Here is a 13,058-nt window from a genome sequence, read left to right as displayed (position 1 = left end):
GAATGTGGGACAAGAGTATAAGCATGGCAGGGCAATGGGAATCCTGTTTTTCTCCATTATAAATGGTTACTTGTTTGAATTATGATGCGGTGTTCTAGGTCATTTTAGTTGGGTGGGGAGGCTCTAGGTCATTCTAGCTGGGTGGGGAGTGGAGCAATTGTGATTTCTTCAAGCAATGAAGGACTGGAGTTCGCAAAGGACAAGGAAGTTCGGACAGTCTAATAGGGCAATCTTCAATGAGGAACTCTTTCCCCCACCAGCAAGACTCCTTTAAGGAGCAAAAGTTTAAGCATAGGCCCTACTGATTTGCATGTCTGAGAGTACCTACATCCCCAGATCTATCTGCAGATTCCATTCCCAAGTCACTGATTTCCAGGATACAGTCCACCATCTGGTAAGAGTGACCTATATTCTTTAATACTTGCATTTGACTGCATTACAATTAGAGCTGATTGGAAAATCAATTTCTGTCCCATGGAAAATTTTGACATTTTGCATTTTTTGTCACAAATCATAACAAAAAGCCAAAATCTGAAAATTGTGACAAAATTAAGTTATGATTTTTTTGGTTTGGGACAATCAAGATGATTAATTTTGATAAATTTGCAATGGTTTATTTTGATTTGACCATTTTTAATTTAATTTTTTATGTATAAAAAACAAAAACATCAAAACAATGTCATTTAGAACCAAAAAAAAAATGAATGAAACTTTTATTCTGAAAACGTTGAAACAAGATGCTTTGACATTTTCTAGGTTTCAGAGTAACAGCCGTGTTAGTCTGTATTCGCAAAAAGAAAAGGAGTACTTGTGGCACCTTAGAGACTAACCAATTTATTTGAGCATGAGCTTTCGTGAGCTACAGCTCACTTCATCGGATGCATACCGTGGAAACTGCAGCAGACTTTATATACACACAGAGAATATGATACAATACCTCCTCCCACCCCACTGTCCTGCTGGTAATAGCTTATCTAAAGTGATCATCAGGTGGGCCATTTCCAGCACAAATCCAGGTTTTCTCACCCTCCACCCCCCCACACAAATTCACTCTCCTGCTGGTGATAGCCCATCCAAAGTGACAACTCTTTACACAATGTGCATGATAATCAAGTTGGGCTATTTCCTGCACAAATCCAGGTTTTCTCACATCCCCCCCACCCCCATACACACACAAACTCACTCTCCTGCTGGTAATAGCTCATCCAAACTGACCACTCTCCAAGTTTAAATCCAAGTTAAACCAGAACATCTGGGGGGGGGGGGGTAGGAAAAAACAAGAGGAAACAGGCTACCATTTTCTAGTTTTCCCCAATTTGTTTTCTAACAACATTTCATCTAAATTAACACAATTTCATGAAAAATTTCAGTTCTCAAGATGGCATTTTCTGACACCAAACTGTTTTGATTAAAATTTTTCAACCAACTTTACTTAAGCGCAACCAAGACTCCAAGTGATGGACATTCCACCCCATACCTAGGGGAGCTGGGCCAATGGTTAATTTCCCTCCCTGTTAAAAATGTACTAATTTCCTGTGTGAATTTGTCTCACTTCAGATCCCATGCAGTGGATCTTGTTCTGCTTCTCTATGCTAGACTACAGAGCTCTCTTTTATGGGAAATCTCCATCCCACGTAGCTCTTCTAGAAACCTGATCTGGATTAACCTTGGCAAAAGAGAGAGGAGAATTGGGTCTCATATTTTCTTTTGCAGTTAATTTTAATAGATGCAGAAAGTGTGAAGTTACCTTTCACCCGATGGACTGTCTCCCATATCTTGTCCAGGCGAGCTTTCAGAACCCAGCTGAATGGAAAGCAGCACAACATGGACAGGCTGGAGTCTTCACTCATTGACAACACGGAAATCTTAGCATCAGGGGCCCTTGCGTGTTTAAAAACAAAGAAACATATACACACCCACATACACATTTATATATATAAAAGAGAGAGAGAGAGAGAGAGAGAGAGAGAGAGAGTTAAGCAATTTAGAGATGTGTCTTATTCCCCTCAGTCATCTCTAGACATGTTCTTCATTTAAAAGATAAACATGCCTACAAAGGAATTCAATAAAAAAGAGAAACTGCCAGGTGGGATCAGAGCCAAGGTCAGTCTAACTCGATCTCCTCTCTCCAACAGCACCAGATGCTGCAGAGGAAGGTGTCAAAACCCACAGGAGTAGATGGGAGGTAATCTGCCTCCCACATTAGGTGTCTAACAATTAGAAATTGGTTTAAGCATTGAAACATAAGGTTTAATATCCTTTCCAAACTTTTTGTCAGCATTCAATATGTTAACTCTGAATATTCTTGTGATCCTTAGAAATGTCCAGTCCCTTTTTGAATCTTGTTAAGTTCTTAGCCTCAATGACTTCCTGTGGCAGTAAGTTCCAGAGGATAATTACATGTTGTGTGGGGGAAAAAATATTTCCTTTGATTGGTTTTGAATTTGCTGCCTTTCAATTTCATCTATTGTCCCCTTTGTAAAAGGGTGGTCTGCCCCTTTAGGGGCCATAGGCCTGGGGCCAGCCAGCCTATTGTTCTATCTGACCTGGCTAGGAAGGGGTCAAGTGTTCTCTCTAAAGGGCTGAGAGTACTCAGTCAGCGAAGAGGCTGGCTCCTGTGACTTACTCTGCAGCAGACAAATGCAGAGTGAAAGGCCTCTGGGCCCTTACAGCAGGGGAATAACTTTGTTTTGTGTTAGTTTGTGAATTAATAAACTGTGCCCAGGGGGAGGGGCCTGAAAGAGATCAGTGATTAGGACTAGATGACCCTTGTGGTCCCTTCTAACCCTGTGGTTCTATTATTCTAAAACTCCCTTCTGATTTTTAAATCTATGGATCTATAAATACTCCTCCTCCTCCTAACACTAATAAATAATGATGCATATAAAAACTGGCAGGAATGACTTTGCCTGTAATTCTGTGCACATATTTGTCTGGGATTACTTGTGTTTAAATAGAACTACTAAATTTCTGGCTTCCAATACAGTGAGTTCCATACAGTTCTGATACAGTGAGTTCCATGGCTTAATTCTTCTATACATTTGTTGCTTTCCCACTTCCTTGCGCATGTACTTATTTAATAAACACACTCTCCACCATGTTTCCCACTCAGATCTAATCCTGAGAGTCCGAGCTTTCCTAGTGGTTTCTTACTTGCTAGTATACTTAATCTTCAGAAATGATTCATCTTTGAACATCTGGAGCCAGAGGTCAGAGAAAGGAGTTTCTTGAGAGATATGATCCAAGTTGTTGTTTGCATCAATTATTGCTAGAATTTGAGCAAACATATTTGCCACAATGTCTTCCAAATGATTCCAGACAGCATGTCTTAAAAACAAGGAAAAACATATCTTATAAAATAATTCTTTCACCTCCCCCTGCTTAATCAGCTTATTCTGTGTGTCTGTAACATGAGGGTTGCTTTGCAGGGCTGGGCCCTAAGATACAACTATGTAAATGTCCAACAATCATAGTCATCATAGAATCATAGACTATCAGGGTTGGAAGGGACCTCAGGAGGTCATCTAGTCTAGGCCCCCTGCTCAAAGCAGGACCAATCCCCAATTTTTGACCCAGATCCCTAAATGGCCCCCTCAAGGATTGAACTCCCAACCCTGGGTTTAGCAGGCCAATACTCAAACCACTGAGTTATCCTTCCCTCCCTCCTTCCCATCCACACAGGACAAAACAGGGAGCAAATTTAGCATTGGCTGGGTGATGTCTCTCAAGCAGTTTGGGAGTCAGCTGGCTGCAATGGCTGAATACCATAAATATGAATTTCCAAAACTTTCAAGTTATTTATCTGCAGGGTTCGGCACATTTCATTCAGCTGATCAATTTTGTTCTTGTTACAAAGAAGACCCTTTAACTGTCGAATGACCTAAGATTTTGTTGCCAGTACCCCTGATTAATTGTGATTTTTAAAACATATGCTAGTCTTCTATATAAGTTCTTATACCACCTCATCACAAACCCAAGCCCCTTACAGTAATCCTTTAAGTGACGTGAAACAAACATATCACATCTCTTTGGTATTCCAAAAAAATGGAACTATTTGAAATTCAAATGGCCAACATGATGCTGCTATAGAAGAACATACAACGTTACCTGAATGAAGTGCCTTCAAGTATGAACTCACTAGACAGAGCTCTGCAGAAAATCCACTCTCTAGGCTCCTTACTCAGCTTCTCTCGTTCTTGTAAAAGGTTACAAATTCTCCTTTTCAAGATGACCATAAAATGATGAGCAACTAGCCATAAAAGAAAAATAAATCACTTTATCTCACAATAGGGCTGATCAACATTTTCTTAATCGCAAATTGTGTTTTCAACTAAATGAAAAATAGGGCAGAAAGCCTCTGCTTTCCTCACATTTTTGATTTTTTGACAGAAAACCCAAAACCTGAAAATTTTCAGCCAAAAACGTTTTGGATTACAGCAGTTTTGGGCCAATTCTTTTTCCAGTTTTCAGGTGTTTGGTTTCTGGACAAAAAGTTGAAATTTACCATGTGGGAGGGGAAAAAATATTTTCAAGGCCACTCTCCTAAAAACATTTCCTGTTTGTCTTTTTTGAAACAGTTCCTTTGGCCTAAGCAATCTGACCTTCCAACTGGAATCAAGAAACTCTTAGATAAAGGGGTCACGGAAAAAAGTGAGCTGTAGCAACTGAGGGTTCCATGTGGCTCTCAGGTCTGGTCTACACTAGGGATTTACATTGGCATAGCTATGTCTCTCAAGCAGGTGAAAAATCCACACCTCTAAGAGATGTAGCTATACTGACCTATCCCCTGGTGTAGGCAGCATTAGGTTGATGGACAAATTCTTGCGTCGACTTAGTTATTGCCTCTCAGTGAGAGGGATTACCTGCACTGATGGTACCCATCGGCGTGGGTAGTGTCTACACTAAAGTGCTACAGCAGTGCGGCTGCGCAGTTGCAGCGTTTTAAGTGTAGACAAACCCTCACTTTTTTTCAGTTACTCTGGTGTAGATCTGTCATTATACCATTGAATTCAGTGCAATTACGTCCATGTTGTAGCAAAACCCACTCCCACCTGGGCTAGAAACTGAAGCAGTCCACTAGTATTTAAAGGTACAGCTGGTTAGAACTTCTTTTCTCCCCATGGAAGATTTTGACTTTTCAGTCAAAAAAAAATCTAAAATGAAAAAATGTTGATTCTGAAATGCCACCATGGTGCCTCATGGGAGTTATCGTTTGTGTGCCTGTGACCGAGAGCTGGCTGTAGCACCCTGATCACTGACATCACGGCAATACAGAAAAGCCTGCAAGCTTGGCTGGGAGGAATTAAACACTTTCCCTTGGTTGATTACAAAAACCTGTGTGGTAACTGCTGGATTGATGACAATTAGCAGGAATGGGGAGAATATAATGGGGAGGAACAGGAAGTGGGGGAAGAGCTCAGAGGGTGAGTTGTGCAGAGGAGAGAAGCTGTGTAGAAGTCTCCTCCTGCAGTGTCCCTGTGTCATGTTTTGTTTGCTGGAGAACTGAAGAATAAAGGTATACATGATGAAAAGGAAACAGCCTGGGCATATTTGTGTTTTAGGGACCGTGGAAACAACCTATGCAATGAGGCACACTGGATAGCTGAAAAAGCATCCTGTGTTTTAGGGACCATGGAAACAACCTATGCAATGAGGCACACTGGATAGCTGAAGAAGCGTCCTGTGAAAAGTGCCCCATAGCTCCATTCTCCTCTATGGGCCAGGCAACTCAGCCAGATGACATCTCGCACGATGCACTATGGTGTCTCCACTTCCTGAGGCACCAAGATATATCATAGGACTCCCATAGTCAGAGAGCATCATGGGAAATGTAGTCCAGCTGGGAGCCCAGCCCGCAGAAGAGAAAGAGGGCATGGATGTAATCAAACTACAGCTCCCAAGAGACATTTGGGTGGCATTTCCAAATTGAAAGGTTTTAGATATTGGCTGTTTGGTTGCTCAGTTTTTCGATGAAAAGTTAACATTTTCCAAGGAAAATGGACACTTTTCAGTGTCACCTGACACAGTGGTTCTCAACCTGTGGCCTGCGGACTGCTTGTGGCTCAATCAGCACAGAACAGCAGCCCATGTGACATCCTCAGAGCCGTATAGGTTGTATTGGATGTGGCCCACAACTGTAAATAGGTTGAGAACCATTGGGCTATAGTTTCTCTCCATTAAAAAAAAGCACCTTCCATCTACTTAGTTTGAAATATTTACACATTAGTTTGTTTAAAGTTGGATCCCATTTAATCACTAAGGACGATTGCACAGTTGCCTTGAATAATTGTGTAGAACATAACAAATGTTGACAGCACAGCAACATGAAAGACCGCCACACTCATTTTTCATTTGATGTCTAAATGGCATATTTTTACCCAGGAATCCACAGCTGTAAAGCTAGTGCCCTAGCTATTGTACCACTAATCCATCCAATTTGTTTTCTTAAAAGTTCTTGTAATGGCCAGTCACACACAAATGCAAGGCCTTTTATTTATACTCACATCTATTTTTGCTCTGAGACTGAAAAAGTGCACCACAGAGAATCTGTATCCTTTCTGTAGCTCGCTGGCTGTTGTCTTTCTTATCTTCCAGCTGGATCACAGCTTTCTGGACACTTTGTTTGATCATGAATTCAGTGTTGATCAGCTGCAGCTGGAAAAATTTTTGGCAGGGCAATGCTATTGTCCCCATATGGCAGATGGGAACTGAGACACTGAGAGACCAAGGGACTGACTCAGGGACACACAGCAAGTCAGCAGCAAAGCAAAGAATTGAATGAAGGTCTTCTGAGTCCCAGGCTAGTGCCCAGAATACTAGATAATCCTTCCTCTTCACTTTCATGGCCACCTGCAGAATGGCATCTGAGCTGCTCCCTGGCAATCTCTGTAGCAGTTTGGGGAGGCACGTGCCGCATCTCAGGGCTGCAGTTCCTGTATCTGTCTCATGTTGCCCCATCTCTGCAATATCTGATCACCTTACAAACACCAATGAGTTTATCCCCATGTCGTTGGCAGTGCTATTCCCCCTCCCAGCCACAGGTGGGGAGCTGAAGGCCAGAGACATTCAGTGACTTTCCCCAGGTCACACAGGAAGTCAGTGACAGAGCCAGAAATGGAACCAAGAAGTCCTGAAACTTACTCCTAATGCCTTTCCCACACTACTTAACAAGGGAGGATGGCTGGTGTTCTCCTCTAAAACGCCAGGCATGATGCCCTGCAACCTTTCCTCCCTTGGGTAGTGAAACCGGAGAAGCAGGGACCTCCCCAATTTGGACCTGTTGTTTCTGAAAAGGTGAGACTGGATTTGATAGTTCTAACTTATGGCAGGCAAGATAGATAAGACACTTACATTTTCCTCTGGGGAGTAATTGGCTTTTTGAGCATCTTCAGGGGCAATAGAATCCTCTGGACAACCTTGAATGATGAGCAATTGCATGTTACTTATCTGTTGCATCAAAACCTTCAGATATTAGATACTTAAGGACTGGCAACAGTGTGATTACTGGGTAAAATCGGAGTCCTACATTGACCTGGGTATGTGGCTGGTCCTTTGGATCAGAAGAACCCTTTGTTTGATTAAACTGGTTTTAAATAACCACTCATCATTAACTCTAGAGGTTCAACAAGGGCTGGAGTGCCTAAGGAGACTGCATTTCTGACTTCTTGTTAGCCAGTGTGGTGAGACTGAAGTTACTTTTGTGAGTGGTTTGGTAGCTCTCATGGAAGAATAACCACCGATTTGGGGTGAGTCTGCCCTGTTTCTCAGCAGTCTGGTATTCTCAGTTGTGACCCACTGAGGCACAGTGACAGCCCCTGCCAAGTGTGGGCCCAGTGCGACGGCACCATTTCCAGCATAGTAAACCCAATGACTGCCTCTGACTCCTGCGCAAGTGGACCCGTGGACTGGATGACCCAGGCAGGAGCATGACGGGATTCCCTACCCCCCTCTTACATCTCTGTGCGGGTGTGTAGCCTAAATCACTACTGAGTCCTCACAGGGAATGCGCGTGGAACCCCACAGCTCCATTTGCACAGTCGCTTTTAAACGTACGGTGATGTCTCCTTATCTGATTAAACTTCACTCCACTGATGTTACCATCCCCTTATAGGGGCAGGGAAACGGCGGAAGGTAAAACAACACATCAGAGATGGGTTTAAAGCAAGAAGTTGGTTACTTGTGTCGGTTCCCTGCTGGGTGCTGATCATGAAAATCTCAGCAACTGTCATTTTGGAGAGCTGTCCCAGATTGGCTGCAAAGGTCTCGGGAGGCAGCAGGTCATCCAAGTGAACAGTGTGCCACTCACCTGCAGAGGCACAAATGGAATAGACCACAAAATGTCATTGAGTCACAGAGTTTTAGGCCAGAAGGGACCATTAGATCATCAGTCTGACCTCCTGTATAACACAGGCCATTAAATTGCACCAAGTTACCCCTGTATTGAGCCCAATAACTTGCATATCTTTCCAGCCAGGCATGTAATCTGGATTTGAAGATATAAAGGGATGGAGAATCCACCACTTCCCTTGGTAGTTTGTTCCAGTGGTTAAGTCTCGCACTGTAAGGCATTTTCTCCAGCCTTCACATCATTTTTGTGGCTCTGCTCTGCCCCTTCTCCAATTTTTACCATCCTTTTTAAAACATAAATATTAGAACTGGATGCAGTATTCTAGTGTTTGCCTCACCAATGCCATATACAGGGGTAAAATCATCTCCCTACTGCTCCTCACTCCTCCTGTTTATACATCCAAGGATCGCATTAGCCCTTGTTGTCACAGCATTGCACTGGGAGTTCATGCTGAGCTACTTTGTCCACTGTGACCCCTAGATCCTTGCAGAGTCACTGCTTTCTCAGATACAGTCTACCCTTCTGTCCATGTGTGATTTTTATCATTTGGGGAGAAAGCTCACTTTCTTGAACATCCAGCACCACCAGCCTTTTCCCCTAAGAGTTCCCAACTAGAGCTAACAGAATTTGTTTTGATTTTTGACATTTCTGTGACATTTTTCATCAAAACTTCAAATTTTGATCTAAAAGGGGGGCTGGGGTGAAGAATTCCCACCAAAAAGAACAGATTCCTGGGCAGGGGGGGAGGGGAGAATTGTTTTTGTTGAAATTCCACTTTTTGGTTAAATTTTGACTAGCTTTCCCCCATGTTACTTAAAGCACAAGTTCTATTGAAATGGTAGTTATGCTTCTAAGTCACTTAGGCCCAGATCTTTAAAGTTATTTAGGAGTTGCTATGCTCAGCATTGCAACACAGAACTGATTTAGGAGCCTAAGTCTCAATTTCAAATGTGATTTAAGCACCTAGGAGCCTAAATCCCATTGACTGTCCTGCGTGCCTAAATCCCTTTAGAAAATGGGACTTAGACATTGCAATGGTGAGCACAGCAATACCTAAATACCTTTAAAACTCCAGGCCTTACATGCTACTGAAGATTCCACCCTGAACAGCAATTAAGATGGTTAAAAATTATTCAGAATGTTGCAATAATTGTAACAATCCCTCTTGCTTTCAATTTTTTCCAAATCAAGACACATTCTTACCATCACTGAATGCCAGGTAGCTGCACCCCCCAAGTATCCTTGGGACTTTGGTTATGACGACGACATGTGATGGACTGGTCTTTTTTGGTTTTCTTCTCTCATCCACTATGCAGTACCTGAAAACACAACAGAAGTAAGATTCATAGCTTCATAGATCTTCAGGTCAGAAAAGACCTTCTGACCATCCAGTCTGACATTCTGCATGATAGCACAGGTGAAAGAATCTCACTTGGTGATTCCTGAATCCGGTCCAACAACTTCTGCGTGAGGTAGAGTTGAGTTTTTAGAAAGAGATGCCCGGCCATGATTTACAGACTCCCAGTGATGGAGATTCACCCCATCCCTAGGTGAGCTGTTCCAATGGTTAATTCCACTCCCTGTCAACAATTTGCACCTTAGTTCTAGTCTGAATTTGTCTCATTTCAGCTTAGGGTGACCAAACAGCAAGTGTGAAAAATCGGGACGGGGGCGGGGAATAGGAGCCTATATAAGAAAAAGACACAAAAATCGGGAGTATCCCTATAAAATCTGGACATCTGGTCACCCTATTTCAGCTCCCAGACATTGGATCTCATTCTGCCTTTTTTGCATTCAGAAATCTCCTCTCCACGTAGGTCCTTTAGGCCACAATCAAGACAGAAGATGTGTTATCTGTCTCTCTAGCAGTCTCTTCCCTCTGGTTGAAATCCTGATATCTTGAAATCAGTGCCAAAGCTCCCTTTGACTTCAGTGAAGACAGTATTTCACCCTGTTTCCATTCTCCACTGTAACGTCTGAGAGTAAGGCTATGTCTACCCTTAAACCGCTACAGTGGCACAGCTGCACCACCGTAGTGATTCAGTGTGGATACTCACTAGAGCAATGGGAGGGGTTCTCCTGTCGCTATAGATAATCCACCTCCCCAAGAGGCAGTAGCTAGGTTGACAGAAGCATTCTTCCATCAACCTAGTACAGTCTACGCTGGGGCTTAGGTTGCCTTAACTACATACAAGGGTATGAGTTTTTCACACCCCTGAGACTTGTAGCAAGGTTGATCTAAGTTTTAGACCAGCCTTGAGTCTGCTTTTGACTTTTTGCCATTATATGAGGTGATACCAGCACAATCAGCCATCCCTGCTGTTTGCAATGGATACTGACTGTTGCCAAGTCTGGTGATTTTTCTCCAAGCCCCAGCTCCCAAAATGGCTGGATTATGGGAAAACCTGCTTTTGTTTAAGGTTGGGTGCCGAGCTGGCCTTCAAGATTCTTTTGACAGCCTTATTTTTCCCATTCAGCCTCCCTCAGACACTGCAATGGAGTGGAGCGCTGGAAATTCCACCAGCAGGAAGATCTACTAGCACAGAACCACCATGGTTATTTTATAAGGCCCCAGTTCAGCAAATCATTGAAGCACATGCTTAACTCCTCCACTGTATTGGGACCTAAAATGATAAGAAAAGCTACTTACTTTGCACAGGCAAGAAGCCTTTTGCTGCTCTGCGGCTCGTCAAAGTTGAACTGGACAAAAAGCAGTTTCTCTTCTGTCGATTCTCTGAAAAACTTACTGCACAAGATGAAAAAGTCTCTTTAGATATGTCAAAAAAATCACACTGAAGACATAAAAAAAAATCACATACAAGACTAAACAACAAGAAAAAAAGTAGGACCAAAAAACTCGTTACCTAAGTTCCTGGCGGAATGCATGTTCTGTGTCAAACTGACTGAGAAAAAGACAGCGGATTTTATTTTGGAGGTTCAGCCTATCCCTTACCACTTCCAAATCTCTCTGGTTTAGAAGTCTGGCGTGTGTAGAAACCTATGAAAAAGAAGGTCAATTTAGGCAAGATTTTTGCACCTGATTTTGCTATTGTAAAGACATAGGAAAACTGCAATAAAAATCATTCCTTTACCGGACTTTTGAACGGTTGCCCAATAGAACTGATGTGAAAATGGGTTTTTCCCTCTCATGGAAAATGTTGATTCTTTTTGTTGAAAAACCAAAGCCACGAACCACCCCATTTCCTGCAGCGCAGCGCTCCCTAGCACTGCACTGGGGCATTGGGATCAGCACTGACTGAGAGGGGAGAGCACCCCCCACAGAGCCCCCACCCCACTCCCTGCAGCACAGCGCCCTCTAGCGCCACAACTGGGGCATTGGAGTCAGCACTGACTGGGAGGGGAGAAAGCCCTGTTCTGAAACATGTCCCCTCCAGACACATGCTGTATGGGTTTTGAGAAGACATAGCATGAGGTACCAACACCAAACATCAGTGGATCATAAGAGTTTCCTTGCAATGGCCACAATAATAATGACTCTCTCTCACTGGCCCAAAGCCCAGAAAGTGAATAAGGCGGGAGGATCTTAGGCCTGGTTGGGATAGCTGGGTAAGATGCAGACAGAGCTGGGTAAGATGCAGAGTTAGGCAAATAGGCACTTAGCAGAAACCCACCTACATATGAATTCAAAGTTGAGCAAGTGCAGAGAAGAGCTACTAGGATACTAAGTGCAATGGAGAGCTGATCTTACAAGATGATACTGAAAGAGTGGTTTAGCCTAACAAAATGAAGGCTGAGAGGGGATCCTATTGCTCTCTATAAATACATCAGGGGGTAAAAACCATGGAGTGAGAAGGGCTACTGAAGCTAAAGGACAATGTTGGCACAAAAATAAATGGGGATAAATTGGCCATGAATAAATTTAAAAGAAACTGGTTTTAAGATGCAGCTTGATAAATTTATTAAGGGAATTATCTGACAGAGTTGCCTATGTGAGCAAGGATGGGACTAGATGTTCCAGAAGGTCCCTTCCACTCCTATGTTCTTATATATAGAACTTACTTCTTAGTTTCTCAAAACCACAAACTTTTTACCTATAATGACAAAGTCAAAGAACCTAGAAAAACACTGCTCTGTAGAAAGACTGAAGGAGTGGGATTGTTACCAAAGTAAGGAGATGAATAAAAGGGGGCTGGATCCAAATCTTTAAAATGCTCACTAATCTAGTGAAGCAAGATAAGGAGCATCTGTTCTCCCTGTTTCATAACACAGTAACAAGGGGACAGTCAATGAAAATAAAAGGTGGGGAATTCAAAACTGATAAAAAGAAATCATTTTTCAAACATGTAATTAGTCTGTGGAACTCACTGCCGCAAGAATTTGTTGAAGACAAGAACTTCATAGATTCCAAGGCCAGAAGTGACCATGGTGATCATTTAGTCTGGCCTCCTGTCTAACACAGGCTATAGGATTTCCCCAGAACAATTCCTGTTTGAAGCAGAACAAAACGTTTTAAAAAATCTGACCTCAATGTTAAGACTGCCACTAATAGAGTTCAAACACAGCCCTTGGTAAGTTGTTCCAATAGTTAATAATCCTCACTGTTAAAAATGTATGCTTCATTTCCAATCTGAATTTTGTCTAGCTTCAACTTCCAGCCACGGGATCATGTTATACCGAGCAGACTGAAGAGCCCATTAGCTAATATTTGTTCCCACTTATAGACTGTCATCAAGTCAGCTTTGGACCTTCT

At 42.7% G+C, this 13,058-nt stretch overlaps 1 protein-coding gene across 1 annotated transcript in view; it reads right to left on the bottom strand.

Moving 5' to 3' along the window:
• The window catches only part of LOC311522489 (E3 ubiquitin-protein ligase rnf213-alpha-like), a 175,273-nt gene that overhangs the window by 55,682 nt on the left and 106,533 nt on the right, over positions 1–13,058 (bottom strand). The window contains 9 exon segments of the mRNA XM_084631886.1: positions 1,748–1,881; positions 3,154–3,327; positions 4,108–4,249; positions 6,504–6,654; positions 7,351–7,415; positions 8,177–8,305; positions 9,551–9,666; positions 10,998–11,093; positions 11,212–11,345. Of these exon segments, the coding sequence (XP_084488012.1) occupies positions 1,748–1,881; positions 3,154–3,327; positions 4,108–4,249; positions 6,504–6,654; positions 7,351–7,415; positions 8,177–8,305; positions 9,551–9,666; positions 10,998–11,093; positions 11,212–11,345 (1,141 nt within the window).

This window comes from Lepidochelys olivacea, assembly GCF_965140295.1.
Source record: "Lepidochelys olivacea isolate rLepOli2 genome assembly, chromosome: 6".
NCBI classification, from domain to species: Eukaryota; Metazoa; Chordata; order Testudines; family Cheloniidae; genus Lepidochelys; species Lepidochelys olivacea.
This window is presented reverse-complemented; position numbering and strand designations above follow the sequence as displayed.